Below are 17356 nucleotides of genomic sequence, written 5' to 3'. Positions count from 1 at the left end.
TGCGTAGTCCCTTACTCCTCCCAAACCGTGTTTTGCCCAGGCCATGGGGAAGGGGCCTCCCACTGCCACTCGCAGACAACCTCACCCACTGCCCGCTGGAATGTGGTGGGTTTTTCGCTGTATATGGGATTAGGGGATGAAACAAGGACGAAATCTTCCTTCCAGATGTTATCGCACAAGTGGACCCGCCCGGCCTCCGCGGCGTAGGGGTGAAAGCGAGTGATGAAAACACTGGGAACAGATTGAAAATAACCAAAAGGGATTCCTTCCTAGGAGTAGCCCCCCCTCCCCCAAAGGGACGCGGTTCTACCTGGGACGCGGGTCTACGAGACTAAAAATACATTCTTCTCTCAGTTCCGGCTGTTTCCAGCCCGAGAATGGTTATCTCTTTCATTCCGGCCCTGACGTGACCTTCGTACGGGATTACCTTTAAATATGAGCAGCGGCCATCTTACTTGTTCCGCGCAGCACTCCCCCGCTCAAGACGCTGTAGGTAGAAAGATTAAAATATGCCCCGGCCGGATCATTTGTTACTGTCTCGAGCCTAACGTTTTGTTCGCGTACGCATGACGTTTGTACGAATTTGAATGAAGCAACCTCTGTCACGTTTTGGGTAATTTTATTACACTTTTAAACATCGTTCAAACGCCTGCCGACGGGAAATTTGTTGCAAAGATTGCCTTTTTATTGTCTTTTTATTGCTGTCGAAATGAAGCTTAAGCAGGTGGGGGCGGGCTTGCTAAGCGGTAACAGATTGCCAACTATCGTACTTATTACGCAAAGCTTCCGGAAAGATTAAACTGAGGCTTACGTTAAATACGTAGCGTTTGTTACATAAAGGTGTGTGTGTGTGTAAGTGTGCTTTTAAATGAAACTAAATTAAGGCAGGTATGAATTACGGACCTTCTTTCCGGGTAGCATAAAGCTGCTGCTTCCCCTCCGTGAGTTTACAAAACCGTCGGTTAACTTTTAACGCGGTTTATCGAAGCCGGGGCTGTGAAAGTTACGATGCCTAGCTGTTGTTTTCCTACCTGTACAAGTGGGAAGCCATAAATGTTGTTTAATCTTTCGTCGAATGAAAATGGTGGAACTTTTAACGAAATTGTTCCTTGTTTACCTTGCCTGCTACTATTGAGTTGAGTGATGATTTGCTTTATTTGGTTGTGGCGATTGAATTTTAAAATCATTGAGGATATATTAAATTAGAAATAATGAAACAGATTAAGAATAACTTTAAATGAGTAAGCGTTTATAATTATTTGATTTTTTGATACATTTCATATCATAAAGCAATTTTTATAGTGCACTTTTTACTCAATCACAAAAATCAAATGAGAATGTTTGCTTTCCATTTTTAGCTTTGTTTTCCTTATGTATCATATTTTAACCTTTTTTTTGGTTTTGCTAGAATTATTTCTTCTGTTGCGCCACATGGCAGAGTACCTTAATCATCATTCTTTATTATGACACATTTTGCAAAATCCTCTAAGCTGTGCAACATCAAAATCCTAGCACCACGCACTGTGTTGCTTTATCCTTCACACAAAACAAAGCAATTTCAAACAATATTGCTTCTTGTGCATTTTGCTTCATCCGTTGTGCAAAGCTTCATAAGATCTGCTACTGTGCAGTGGAGTTTTGCGTTCTTTTTTTTTTCGTTGGTTTAAATATGAATGAAAGAACGCACGGAAGGCTTCGCTTGATTAGAAAACAAAAATAGCCATTCGAATGCCCCGAGTCCGGGTCCGGTCAAATGCATGATTGCTACCATCGTTTGAGAATTTCTCTCTCGACCGACCGAGATCCCCAGAGAGAGAGCTACTCTGCCTGCCTGCCTGCTTGCCTGCCTGCACCCAGTGTGGAATGTTCGGCCACATAGCAGAGCATCGTAATAAATTCATGCCAACAGCAATACAGGCATCTCGTTCTGTGCGCGGCAGCTGGCATGCTGGCCGCAAGGCTCCAGGGAGCTGGTCCGATGAACCGTACTCTCGACCAATACCCGCCAACGCAAGTTTGTAATTTATTTTGCAAAGCTCGCCTTCCACCCTCGCCACAAACGCACGCAGCGACTGTGTAGGCATTCTCGGGCTGGGACTGGGAAATTATGCTTATTAGCAGCGGCGAAGGAAATTTGTGTGTGTGTGTAGGTTTAAGCTAGAAGTATTAGCATACTTCTAGCGGATTGCTAGGTATTTTTATAGTTGAGCTGTAGTCGCTTATCCGGATTAGGGGAATAATTTTCCTGTGACTTATTTATTTCCTAAACGGGAAATGAACGGTATAGATTTTTTTTTATTTTTTAAAGAAACAAATCTCTTATTAGAAACGATAACAACTTTAATAATTTTCTTTTATACCTTAAAATTGTAAAAACATTGTTTATTTCGTTCCAGTGTCTCGCTCGGTATGCGAAAAACTCGTTGTGCAGGAATTTCTTATCCATATAATAAGTATGAAAAGAGAAATTACTGGATCCAGGACCGCAAATGAGCTGGTATAAATGTATATATGCGTCTATTCAACAAGAAAATGTCTTCATAATCCCTACATGTGCACAGATATTAGAAGTTCACTACATGTTACGATTATTGATCCATGTTCTTGAAAAAGTGGTCGGTTATTTTAGCATTTTCTATCATATTTTTCAAACTTGACAAATCCTTTGTATCGAACACGAGAGTTGTGTGTTGAGGTACAGTTTCTCCCGGACTATGTTTATAAGAGAAAACAATTTCAAGTCATCGATTGCATTGTTGCAAAAAATTAATGATATTGGATTGATTTTACCGGTTTGTGTCTATGAAGAGGTTGTTGTGCAGCTGTTAGACATTTCCCACTAGAGTTGTGTTCCAAAATAATCAAGTTTCATCACAATTAGTTAAATTAATTGGCATTAAAATTACAAAAGATTATGTGTTGCTCTAATCACAGTATCAAAACTCAAGAAACACTCGTCAATATTTCACTCATTTGTGCACAACTATACCGCACTTCTCCTCCTGGGAATAGTTTTATACTAAACGATATTTAATATCGAAGTTCTCATTAAGCGATTTTTTTAGAAATGCTCAATGTTATCATTTTCGAACTTGATAGCATATCGGTAGCGAAAACTGTATCAAAAATACAAATGATATTATTCGTTATGTGAGATTTTACTCATTATGAGATGTATTTGTTGAGCATTTAAATTTGCTTGTTTTGCGAAAAAATTCCTATTAAGTGGTACTCGTTATGAGGGGTTTCACTTTACATGGCTTATTTGCCAATTTGTAGCTTAAACCTTGCTTGAATTCAATCATTTCACATTTTAAGCAAAACATATTACAACTCTGCCCCTTTTGTTGCCAACAAATGTCACCGCACCGTCGCAGACCCTTTTCCGACCAGCTTCCCGGCAGCCGATCATTTGTAGCCATAATTTAACTTGTACTAGCCCGTTGCCCCAGCTGCCATGAATATGAACGATCCCATTAATGAGCACTCCAACGAGACGATTGAGCACCGCACTAATCTGGCGTCGAGCGGAATGTCAAGAGGTCATTACACTGGGCTTTCGGCCAGGCCACCCGGACCGCGCCAAAAGAGGAAACCATCGCGCTCGAGTTAATAAATTGTGAGCGCTCCCTGGTGACAGGAAGTATTTTCGGCCGAACCTCCCGCCACGTCACTCAATCCGGCTTCCGGGCCGCGGCTATTCAACTGGTACCGGGCCGACTCGCCTTCCGCCTGACCTGCTGTCTCTCTCTATCTCTCTCTCCCTTTTCTTATTCGCTTTATTCTCGATATCGCGTTTCGAACATGCTTTGGGCCCTATTATTTCTGATTCGCCTACTGACCCCGACTGGCATTGTCGTCGGTTGGGGCAACACAACACGAACGAGAAAAAATGCCCTGGAATGATTACGCAGGATTCGTGCATGTCAACCGATTCTCGAGCTGGATTCAGTGGTTTGCTACTTCCGGGAAGTCGCTTTTTTTTGGTTGATCAAGTGATTTCTGGCCGCTCGAAACCATGGTTGCGCTTCATTGTGTGCCTACACGTACTCGCTACTATTATTTAATTTTTGTTTCTGCAGACAGAAAAGAGCGGAAAACGATACTTTTGATGGGTGTTTTTTTTTTCCCCAATACCTTATACCGTGTGCACTACTAGCATCGGCGCCAGCAGCTGGTAATGATGGCAATAACAATATCGTAAAGGTTTTTATGGTGACGTTTGCCAGACCAAGCACCACCGGCCGATGGTGGTTAATGTGGAGAGCAATGTCACCAGCGTTGCAAAAGCGGCCCATGCCCAACAATCGGTAGTGAACAGATATGGCTTGACAGCAAGAAAGTAACAAAAAAAAACACAACGCGTCAACAGAAAATTTCCACGCGTTCATAATGATGAAGATGATTAGCGATGGTTTTTATGCCGTATAAATAGAAACCGTTGTGTTTAGTGAAGATGTAATAAAATCGGCGCAACAAATCCTTTCCAACGGCGAACGGTTAATGTACCGGATTCGGAATTGGAAGAAAGTTGCAACGGGTTATGCGTCGACAGAGTGTATTTTTTTCAGTGGGACTTTCTTCGTTGGCAAGGTTTGGTTGTGATATTGTCTTGTTGTTTGGCCTTTTAGGCGCCTACATTTGACAGTATGCATCAATCAGTGCCTCCACCGGGTATTTTTAACATTTCTGTTAAATACTCAGCAAAATTCAATAAATCATCCTATTGAGTTCTTCATATTTCATCTCCTGATGGATCCAATTTTGACTCCTTTGAAACATTTCAATTCGGGAACTAAATTGAAACTTTTATGCCGCCCATGCAGGCTACTGAGACTTGTTTAGAACCACCACGCGGCCGAATAATCAGTCCTTGCTACGTGGAGACGGTCCTTATGCGGCTTGAACCCACGACGCGCATGTTGTTAAGTCGTACAAACTATACCATGACTGTACTACGGGACACTTACATTAATTAATGAGGGGTTTTAAGACTGAAATTGCACAAAATGATGCAAAATGACTACCATCGAGGAGAAAATTGAGACTCAATGAACTTTTTTTCATCTGATAGTGAAAAATTTCGATAAAAACTGTAAAAAAATAAGTGCATCAGTTGATTCTTTTGAAAAAATACTTTTATATAGCTCTTTGAACATTTTGGGATGCATTTATAAGAATATTTTTATAATTCTTTATATTATGACCATTGAAAGCTCGCTTCTACAGGAAATAACATTCCTTCCACACTAAAACTGATTCTTAATTTAAAATATTTACCATACCATTGATCGATTGTCGATTTGTAACATTTTTTCCTGCATGAATGAATTTTTTATGCTCACACACACAAACACTACACACCGTAACGAGCTAATAAAACATTCAATAAAAGTGAACGATTTCACATATTGTCTCCACCTCCTGTCATCAGCAAATAATAATGCCCGTATGCAGTAGTTTCGTGCCCAACCCCGACCAGGAACCGGCAACGTCCGCAAACATTAACGTCGTTGTACGGATTGGTCGTTTAGCTTGACATAAATTTCAAAATTGGAAATCAATACCTGCACCGGGTCCACATACCGAGCACTGCTCACACACACACACACATACAGCAGTGCTGTCGCACTAATAATCGCAGCGTGTGAACTGCAGCAATGCGGAAGAAGCCCCCGTACGATGCACCGGCCAAAGAAAAGAGGTTCAATGTGTGTTTTAACTCGTTTGTCATACGATACGAGACGATATGTGCCTGGCATGTATCCCCTTTGGGTGCAGTAGGAGAGCAATTGTTTCTTTTCCCATGTGCCGAGAGTGTTTTTCAGTGCGACCGGCTCTTATCTTTTTCATGAAGCACCGTTTCGTTTTGAAGGTGTGCCAATGTGAAGAGTTTTTGCGCTTGTTATATCGCTCAATAAAAATGTATCTATGAGTGTGTGAGTGCGTTTGAAATCGATATGACCACACATGCATCGATGACCGTTGGGAGCCGTTTGCGAAATAAAAAGGAAACTAACCCGCAATTCCGTTCGGTGCCGTCGTTTAAATGAAGCAGGACAAGAAAACGGGTTCAACAAGAACTGCAGTGACGCAGCTAAAAGTGGGGAGGTAGAAAAAAAGTCTGACCTAAATATAAATATAGGCTCCCCACCATGGGAACCTTGCCTACGAACCACAGCTCCAACCAGATTGTCTGCGAAAAGCGAGAGCAAGTGAGACGGTGAATAATGGGAAAAAATGTGACCGGTGATGGGCGAAGTTAAAGTACCAACACTTGCATTATCAACCGACCGAGAGCTTGCATGCGGACTGAGTAGAATGCGTAGAAAGGCATTGTCTGTGTGTGTATGTGGATGGGTGGAGAGAGGTTTAATGGGAAGCATGGGAGAAAGCATGGGAAAGTTTTCCACCTTCTGTCCAATTAGCTCCGGAGTGAGCAGTGTCCCAGAAGCTGTGGCTTTGCTGCTGCTACTGCTATGGTTTTAAGGGAAGAATGTGTTGCTCCACGATAAGAGTTTACCCGTTCCATCCATCCAACAACTCATCACGCCACAGTATCACATGTTCTCACATCCTTAAAGCGGACGGTTGGACGGTCCCAGTGCAGGCAGCAGTGGTAGGCCAAAGCCATATTTTCCCTCTGCCCGCCAAAGGGAAAACGGTTATTGTGGTGAAAAGGACTTGTCTGCTTGTAACACTCTCCCGCGTACCTCGTCAAGGACTTGCCGAGCTGCCTTGGGATGGCATGGGCCGAAAGGATTCAGGTCATTCTGTGGTTTTTCCCAATGAAAGTGTGTGCGTTTGTGCAGGGGAAAAGGATTATACAAACTCGGGCGGGCTAGGAGAACTATTTCTAATTTGCTTTCATTTCCTGCACATTCCTTGTTCCCGAGCTTTCGCGTGGTTTTCGTCAGTTGCTGGTGACACAGCCAAGCCTTGTCCACAAGGATCAGCGCACAAACAAAGACAGCAGGTACGTATGCCTTGTGTCGACGGCCCAAAGTCCCGGATATGCTTCAACAACTGGTCGCATCCTTTCCCGATCCGAGCGAATGGCGCCTGCACACTGAAAAGGACCTGTGATGATCGGCTTGTGGCATAATGAATGTTCCAAACCCAAAATGGTGGTGCTTCTCGCACGTGCAGCTCTCCTTGTCAACAGGGAGCTGTCCTTGTGCGAAAGCGGCAACGACGTCGTGCGTATATTTGTCTAATACGAGCAAACCGTCCAACCGGAAGACCGCAGCGACCGGTAGAGGTGATGGTAGTAGTGGTGTCAATGCATGAGTTATGACTGCTACCGGTGTGACGGTGATAAATTCAAACGGATCGTTTCGACCACCCTGCACGTACTCGCTCCAAGCGTTTCTTAGCCCAACCGCACGGTTGCAACACGCAACCGGTGCGCGGGAAGTCATTCCCCCAGTATTGGGTACAAAATTTATGCAACCCGACAAAAGCGAACAGTCAACACAAGGGGGGGGTGGCGACCAAATTGACCTTCCGTCTTGCGCCTTCACACAGCGCAGCGCATTGTATGGGCTTTTTCCCGCACGAAGGGCAGCGAATGGTGTTACTTCGGCTTCCGGCGGCATCCTTTTATGGGCCTCAATTTCCGGGCTTAAAGAAAGCAGCCCAAACAAGCCGAAAGAACAGCCAGACAGCTGGACCGTGGACCTTCAATGGACAAACGCCGTTAGCGCTCGTAGTAATACAGATTAGATTTGTTTCAATTACAACCGAATTATTCCAATTTGTGGCCGCAAATAAGTAGCGACCGCTCGGCTGGCCGGCTCGTTACTGCGATACTGCGATTACTCTGCCACTGTCCTGCTGCTGGCTGCTTTGTGCGAACGTTTTCTGCAGTAATGAACACCCGGTACGCTGGCCGGCCCGGGGGACCCGCGTACAGATTTTCCCACGGTCAAGTACAGGTCGCTTTTATGGACTTTCCCATCGCGAACGGTGGGAGTCGCGTTTGTTCGTGCTTTTGGTGGAGAATTTCCACTTGTAAGGCGGTGAGTAATAAAACATACTACATCGCCCATCAACTATTCCGCTTCCCGCTGGGCAAAACGGACAAGAATGCCTTCATGGGTCTTGCCGCTGGGTGGAATAGTGGATTGCAGGGGTTTTCGGCAGGGAATGCATAGGGCAATGAAATATTGCCTGTCATTGCAAAACAACATTGAAAAAGAGTAAATAATTAAATACATTTAGTAAATCTCAGAACGTAGCATAGCTCTGTCTCATGGCTAAGCGATGCTTTCAAGATCATCATGTCAAACCAACAATTCTCTTATCTTAACATAAGTTTTCGTTACTCACAATTTGAGTATTCAAAACAAAATATGTTGAAAATCATACAAACGAAATGAAATAGCATGCTGATATGCTAGAAGTACGTATCTTACAAGTCAAAATACATCCAGAACTAAATTGCATTTTGTTATCATCATGTTTCTATGCACTCCACACTTGTCGATACACCTTATTCGTACCTTTCAACTGGTTGGTATAAACTTGACAAACGAGCTACAGCGATCTACAAACATGCTTCGCTCTTCCCCCCGCAACCCCTGCCCGATCCTCTTGACCTCGGGCCGGAGGCCAAAACCGTTGAGGGAACGATGCGAATCTCGCATCATCCGCCTATCGTAGACACACTGCGCAAGGTGAAAATGTACATTTCCCATCGTGAATAATTGACATGCAATTTGCCGCCCCTTTGTAGCCGTGCTCGATTGCACATAAAATGTCCCGTCAGGCAAAACAGTAGCAGTAGCAGCAGCAGCAGCAGCAGCAACAACAACAGCAGCAGTATGTTCCGTATGATGAAGCGCTTCGCATGGCGATATAAACTCACGGTTTTTGGACGGAATCGCTATATCCCACGGGGGTGATGGTATGCCATGGCGAAGCATATATCTGGGACGACGACCGTTCCGAGTAGCTTTCCGAGAACGGCATGCCGTCTGTAAGATATGCAATCGTTAGCGCTGTGTTCTGTGTTTGGTGAGGTGGAAAAAAGATGCCCTAGTCACGCGAGCAGAAGATTTAGGCAGTTTGGCAGAATGGTTTAGATGCTTGGGTTAGAGAGAGAATGAAAATTTCACTGCATAGTTATGGTTAAATTATGGTAAATTATACAAACTAAATAGTAAATAATGTGCAGTAATGTTGAAGGTATTCATGTTGAGCCATGCAGGAAGTGTTGAATATTATTTGAAAATATTAAATTTAATGTACACACCACCCTACTGTGCCCCTTAGCAAATTGTATCCTAGGAATAATTTGCAAACTTTATTGGGCTGAAAGATCGAACTTCTTCTTCTTCTTCTTCTTTTTCTCGTAACGTCCTGGCGACGCGAACATGCCGACTATACAAGGTTTTGAGACTTAATTCATTACCACGCAGCCGGATAGTCAGTCAATGCTTACTACGGATGGACGGTCCATTGTAGGCTTGAACCCATGACGGGCATATTATTGAGTCGTTCGAGTTGACGACTGTACCACGGGACTGCCCCAACGGAGCGAACTTATAGTTCTATAAAACCATACACGTAACCATCACTTAAATAAAGTAATTTTAGGTATGATTGATAATTTGACGAATCAAAGAATAGTTTCTAATCACTGATCTTGCACTTTATATTTTTCGTGCTGTCCATAGTATAGTATCTTCTTCTAATTCCTAGATCGTGCTGCTAACGTTTGGAAAGGGACGAAATGCACATTCATCACTCAAAAAACTGAGCATATCTGATCATGAATTAAATTAGAATGAGAACATGTTACTAAAACAGATGAAATACTGAAACATTAAGTGATTACAGATGATAATCTGTTTACAAATGTTATAAGCCTTAGGTCAAACCCCAATGCAATAACGTCGTTTCGCCTATTTATTTAAGGTATTTCATCACGCAGCCATCACCATCATCATCACCAGTAATGATGATATTGTTTTCATCTACTAAAATCATAAATCTGTTCATTCTAGATTGGTATGGAATAAAAACTACCAATAAAGTCGAACATTATTCACACCCGGTGCGGCATCCGTATTGGCATCCTTTTTCCTGCTGCCTTAAAGCTGCGTTTTCCATCCGCTGGCAAATAATAAATCCAACCAGAAAGAACGCAACACAACACGCGACCTATACCGACGGCATTATTGCCCATTAGTGTGCATCGTCTGAATGCCCGCCGTTTTCCGCTTCCCCGACTAAATGGGGCGCTGAAGCGAGACCACATAATAGCCGTCTTGTGCAACGAACTGACAGCACATTGACTAGCCGGGCTGCCTCTTCCACCAGCGTGGAAGGGGTCGTTGGGAATCGGCGTCGAATGCCGCCCTGCTGATCCCACACCACCATCGTTGCCATTGCTTTAAGTGACACTCGCTGTCACTATCATTCAAAGGAGGAGGCGGCCTCCACACACACACACACATACAATTTGACACTGATTTTTATTGAACTTACCACTTCTAAGCAATCCTAGCGATCGGTGGCGTGTCGAAGGGAGGAAATGGAGACCATCCAGAGTTAGAGAGTTTGTGGTGTCGTGGTGGAAAGCGCGTGGGGGACCATGTTTGAAGGCAGAGCTTACTTGGAACGTAATATATTCACCAACTTTATGAAGTTTTGTTGCCTTTCAGGACACAATTCGCAATACTAGCCGTTTTTTTCTGGAGTACGAGATACGTATCCCTATGAACCCGGGCACATACACATACACACTCACAAATCAGCGATTTATTCTCTTTTTCTGATCCTTGTTCCTCCGTTTCGCTTGTACGAGGGCGTGTGAGGCAAAACTTTATTATTGCCAATCCAAATGTCTGCCAGAAATGGTAACCGAAGGAATCGTGTTTGGCCTGGGTCTAGTAATGCGCGTAGTTTTCCCCCTTTGGAGCACTACCCGTTCCTTCTCCACGTAGCTTAAAGCCTTCCCTTCGTTGCCAAAAACGCAATCGACGTGGGTTATTTCTTGGGTATGGCCATGGACGAACCGTTTCGTGCTTCGGCTCTCAGCTAACACGCCTTATCTACGAAGGAAGCAACGATCCAGCGTGTAGTGTGGTTTATTGACACCGTTTTTTCTGCCTTTTTTTCACACACGCCACCACAATCGAAACGTAGACAAGAGAACACACCGAAAGGGATTACACGAGCTTTTTTTTCGGCAAAACTTTCCCCGATCAAATGTGTCCTCTGCAGCTGCTTCCTGGGACGCACTGCTGCCGCGTCCTTGCGTGTTCCAGTCCAGCCTGTCGGAAATGTATTCGATTTTATTGTGACTTCTATTTAGATATTATACAGCCCATGCCACAGCACCGCTTGCTCCTTTCCGTTACTCCGTTACGCACCCACACACACTGCTTTGGTTCTTTATGATGGAAAATGGCATTTGTATTGCCGTTTGCCGTGTGCCACCGTGGCCTTGCGGGTCGGGAATCGAGCGTGCCAGTACGGTGGTACCGTGCAAGGTTGTACGGTGTTTGGATCGGCTCGCCCTCTATTACGGCACGAATGTAAATAAATTGTCTGTTGCTTGTCTGTGTGGGTGTAGTATTCCTTCCCGTAAAGAAGATTTCATTTCTTCTATTTCCTAGTTATCGATAATCACGCACCACAATCACCGCAAAGAATAGACCAATCAAAGCGTAATATTTTTCTACCGAACTTAAAATAGAACTTGATGCTCTTGATGACATGAACACAATTGTCTTTTTTGTGTGTGTTGAATCTTTTTATGTTTCAACATGCATGATTTCATCATTAAGATATTGATAACCTTATCATTATGACATAGTTATTTGTGTGTTTAAATAAAAGAAATGCTAACATATCTAGAATTTCTATTGGACTCCAGTAGAGCTAGTGCTAACAGTGAGTTTAAACATTATAAAAGTATTAAAAATTATTCTAATATCTATTTTTTGGACAGATTTTGATGTGGTATTTCACCTATAGCACATTTGAACTAGCCTTCAATTTATTTAGATTCACATTATTAATTTGAATTAGCCTTCAATATGAAAAACTTGTTGAGATTTTACTATTTTCCATTCCAAATTTTATCCTTTCAAACAATTCGTTCCCAAAAAACTCTCGGTCCCTTTTAACCTGCACAAACTATTTCAATATTCCAAAATTCCGGAACGCCATCAACAAATACGGTGATGCTTAGTGTTTCCGGAAAACATTTGCCACCATATGCTCATCTGCCAGCACTGCCCGGTTTCTTCGGCACTGCAACCGAGCCGGCTTCCGTTGTTTTAGCATTTAAAATTGGTTTGCTCATGATTAATTGAATGTGGTTCCCGGTACTGTCCGAAAACGGGTCCAGTTTGGGCAAAAGTTTTGTGCTGGCCCTGAGCGCTCGACCGTACACCAACAACAGCAGCAGACAAACGGGAGAGCTCAGTAGTGTGCAGAGTGGTTATAATGGATTTTCGACCGCCCCAGCCCCGCACCCAACGGTACGACGACGACAAATGCGTGCAATTTGTTTTGTGCATCATGCAACAGGGCTGCCGCTGCACGGGGAGAATAATTCATTGCTGCTCGCCCATGTACGGAGCATCATGAACGGAGAGCGCGCAGCGTACGCGGGTGAACGGAAACGAAGCTAAATTGGTTTTAAATTCAATATTGCTCCAAATCGCTTTTCCCCAAAGCGGTGGCGGGAAACGGGTCCGGGTAGGAGTGCGAGCGAATTGTGGATTGTTGTCGTCAATTTTGCCATCCCGTGAACGACACGTACGACATGGCCATTTCATAGCGGACTAATTAAATGCACGCGATCAAAACTCTTGTTTTCGATTACGGCTAAGCGGCCTAATAAGTGCTCTGTATTTTCTGTCGACAGTTGGTACACTCGTCAAGCGGCATTGATTTGCTTTGATGTACAATCTGTTGTTTGATTAGCAGAGTTTTGGAACAAACTGGGAGAAGCTTGCACAGATGCACTGTTAATTGGTAAATTGAATAATTCAATTCGAGTATATTTACTCAAAAATGAGCTTGGATTCCCCAGAATCTGTGTTAGAATTGTTATGTTCAGGGCATTCGTTCCACGTAAATTAATTTAATTAAAATCTTGTTTATTTTTATGACAACCTGAAGTCTTAACAAAGTGTTTCTCATCAATTTAATTAATTTAAACTCAAACATCTAATTGAAATTATTCAGTTTAAATATGAAAAGTATAAAAAATATCTTCTAATAGAATCCATTGACCACTTCTTAATACCAAACATTTTATTTCTATTTCTTTCTCAGAATACCAGAAAAGGACCACTTCTACCAGGTTCATAAAACCCCAAATCACGAAAACAACAAGTACACCGAAAACTATATCAACAATGTCACCTTCCCCAGTGCAGTGAGCTGATTCTATGCAACGAATAAATGGCATGAAATAAAATCGTCCAGAAAATGAACTCATCCCTCACGACGGTGTAGAAAAATAAACTCGACAACGAATGCAGCAAAAATCAACGATACAATGTGCAACACACAGACCAGCACAGTGCAACCGGACATGAACGAACTCATAAACAACGGACATCAGCAAAGTAAAGAGCAGCAACCGTTACTGCTCCTGCTAGCGAAGAAGCGATTACTCCTGCCAAGAAAAAAAGAGCATCCGCATCCGCTGACCGGGAGAAAAACAACCGGTCGAGTGCAACCGTGTAGTACTGCAATTGAATTGCATTCGGAAGTGAGACCTTTGGTCACCGTAGCCGCACGAGCAGGTCACCTAATCGCATCGCCGAGGCGGATGATTGTGCGGCAGGACATTTTGTCCGGCAAAGAAATATGTTCTTTGCATCCTTCTTTCTTTTTTGCTCTTAATTCGCGTTGAAAAGGACAAACAGCGGAAGAATAGCACTGAATGGGTTTAAGATTTGTTTACTCCTGGAGCAAAGAGAGAAAGCACCACGATTGTGGTAGCCCAATCAATGCTCAATACGTCCAATCAGAGGTTAAATTGGTTGTTAAGAAAATAGTGCCTCGTGGTTTTACCTGTTTTTTGTACCCGATCTGATTCATTTTTTGTGGTTCTTTTTAATGAAAATTGAGATAATTTTCGTACAGTTTGGTGGATTAATTATCCCGCCATTGAGCTTCTAAAACGACCAAAAATCGTGTGACAGCTCATTCTTTTCCTTTCTTATTTTATGCTCTTTTTACCAATCATTAATCGTTGTGCTTCTGTACAAAGAACTCAAACATTCTGATTAACTTATACCAAAAGCAAGTGGCAAGTCTTGCCCTCGATAGCTTAAGAAAAACACAAAAAAAACACACACAAAAATAAAGTAAGCTCCAAACTTCCTCCCTTTTTCTTAACAGCAACGATCCTGCCACCGTCACCACCACCACCGGGTGGCTGTGGTTGAGCAGCTTCCCGTGATAAAGACATCGCCAAAAATGCGAAAGATCACCGTCACAGCCAACACCACCGCCGCCGCTGCCGAGCGCAAAGCGGTGAAAAGTTGAGCGTAAATCGCGCGGAAAAATAAAGTGATGAAAAGCGGTCCCCTTTTCGCCCAAGGTGCTGTGCTGCGCGGTCCCGTGTCCTGTGCGAGGTTGAGCGAGCGAGTGAGTGAGTAAACCGCCACCAGCACCAGCAAATGAGTACATATTTATAGGGCAAAAGCAGTGCAAAAATCGTCACGCCCTGATGGATAATTATAATTGAAATCTCTTCGCCCACTCCCGCCAGTCCTTGGCCCGGTAACGATAAGGCTTGCGTGGCGCGTTTTTGTGTTTGTGTGGTGATTCGTGAAAGGGAAAAGTTTCCTCTTTTGTGAACGCGCGCGCGTGTGTGAGTGGTGTGGTTCTGTGTGTCTACCCCGGTGTTATTGCCACAGTAAGTGAGTGTGAGTCTACCCGGTTGCATTGTGTGTGCAGGCCCTCTCCCCCCTGTACAGCGCCCGGAAGCGTTCCAGGCGAGACGCTGTTCGCCTTTTGGCACGCTTCCAGCCGTGAAGCACCGCGAATTGCGAATTGCCATAAATTAAAAGCATCCCTAATCTCTCTCCGGCTCTACCGGCGAATTCCACCCGCCCGACGTTTGCGCTGAGCTGTTGCGCTTCGGGACAAACCGTCGAACCGTGCGTGCGTGAGTGTCACTAGCCCCAAGGGGGAAGCGGAAAGCAGGGACCACAGCACCACACCGTCTCGGGTGGAAGCGAAACGCATCGGAACCGTAGCGCCGCACCACCATGACGGAAGCGGACAACTACGACGACGAGGTAGGTGCAATTTGCTTTGAAATAATTAACCGAAGCAGAACAGCGCGGCTTCGAGTATCGAGCACGGGGATCGGATGTTGTGCTCGAAAGAAATTTGCTCTAAATTACCCGAGCGATAATCGCACACAGCAAAGGGATTAGAATGCGAAACACTTCCGCTTTTAGCGGTCTTAAGGCTTACCGGGACTGGGAATGAGTAGCGGACGATGTTCCTTGCTGTTTGACGCTCAAGACGGTCGCAACTAATTGGCTATATCCTGGACGGGGTTTTGAGGGCCGCGTGATTGATGGTGTTGATTATGCAGCGGGGATTTGGGTGCGGTATTTGAGCATTAATTTTGTGTGGTGTCAAGCAAGCAGGCAAGCAAGCAATAAAATGGTGGGCATTTTTTCCATTTATTTCTGCTTGATCGCTTAAAACTTTGAATTCGTGCTACACAAAAGAACAATACCAACCAAATCCGATTAGAAATGGTTACTTATCTGTTTCTTCCTTTGATTTTGGATGGATGAAGGTGGTATATTACGTAATAGGACGCAGTCTATCACTCTCTGATAGCATTGGATTACCGATGAAATGAAGTGCACTACAAAAATACTTAATTCACTTCCTTTATGGGATTCTATTCATTTAGCCTTTACCTGGTCGACCGACTAACTTGGGATTAGTATACTCACTGAATGGTTTAGCATTGATGTAGAGTTCTCAAATAATAAGACATAAAAAAGATGTATTGAATAAAATTGTATGACCCTTTCCTCCTGAGCTGAGTCTTTACATCCACTTGCATCATTCAACTCACTCAATCTCTATGACCCAATGCGCATTCAATTCTAGGAGTACTTATACGGTCTCATTTTCCAGAGAATTGTTGTTGATCTGCAGGCAACGTACTAAAACCAACGGTAAAAGAGCGTCAAATCAATCAAATTAATACGACGGACACATTTCAATCAAACCGAGTGGTTCCTAGAAACCACTATGAGCTTTATAAGTTTACATCCAATAAGATGATTTCACGACCAGAAGTTCCAATAAGACATGAAGTTCCAATAAGATGTTTACACGACAACACTTGACGCAATACAATTTTTTAAACACATATCAAAAGGTCCATAACGCACACTTTTCATCCTCCTTCAGAATTATTGCAGAGGTAGAATCACAAATATGTCTTACCAGATGATCAATTATATTTATTGTTTAGTTAAAGTAAGACAGTTTTAAGGTATAAGTTGACAAGTAATTAAATCTCAACTCTTTGCCCGATTATCTCACCACAAACTCAAATATCGTTTAAGTACCGAAATTCTTCTTCTCTTAAGAAAAACACAAGTATCTCAAAAACACAGAAAAGGACACAATAACTTCTTCTCTCTGGCAAACAAACAAATAATTTTCCATTAAACACAGGATCAGATATCAATTTTGCAAGAGCTCGCAAGATCTCAAGGAATAACTGCCACCCAAAATTCCACCAGATAAGCAAACTTCAGGTGGCAATGTGTATTGTTACGTCTCCACCTTTGCGAGATTTCTCCCGCAAGAAAAAAAAACAACAATATCACACCCAAAAACCACTCAAAATGGTACGAAATGATCCGCAAAATTAAACAAATGTACATTCCACCAAATTCCAAATCGTAACGCAAATAAAACGCGACCCATACACACATTGGGCTGTGTTGTGTTCTTCCATTTCCCATTTTACTGAGCTTTCTTTTCGCCTTTATTGCCTGCAAAAAAAGGCCTGCGGTTACAGCCTGCTTTACTGTAGAACATTTTTCATTTCAACTTCAGCCTCCATTTCCTCGAAAACCCGGTGCGTGAGCGGACAGAAAATCGTTGGGCCCATGTGCGCGCGTGTGTGTGTGTGTGTCTGTGGGTATCTTGTGATACACCCCGCGGGCCATTAATTTTACCAAGAACAAACTCCGCCTCTATACAAACATACACGAGCCAAACGCAAACCCCGCCAAAGCAACATAATTGCTCGGTACCGTCGAGCTTGCTTCACTGGCACTCCTGCTCGCCGCACTATTCCCCTTCCCCCCATTCCACTGTGCCCAGTAAA

General features: G+C 43.5%; 1 protein-coding gene across 2 annotated transcripts in view; it reads left to right on the top strand.

Annotated features, from left to right (window-relative positions):
* The window catches only part of LOC1275619 (inactive dipeptidyl peptidase 10), a 103220-nt gene that overhangs the window by 10886 nt on the left and 74978 nt on the right, over window positions 1-17356 (top strand). For both annotated transcript variants that reach the window (XM_061663118.1, XM_061663119.1), the window contains exon 2: window positions 14377-15281. In XM_061663118.1, the coding sequence (XP_061519102.1) occupies window positions 15252-15281 (30 nt within the window). In that variant the 5' untranslated portion in view covers window positions 14377-15251. The remainder of the gene's footprint in view (window positions 1-14376; window positions 15282-17356) is intronic.

This window comes from Anopheles gambiae, chromosome 3, assembly GCF_943734735.2.
Source record: "Anopheles gambiae chromosome 3, idAnoGambNW_F1_1, whole genome shotgun sequence".
Lineage (NCBI taxonomy): Eukaryota > Metazoa > Arthropoda > Insecta > Diptera > Culicidae > Anopheles > Anopheles gambiae.
This window is presented reverse-complemented; position numbering and strand designations above follow the sequence as displayed.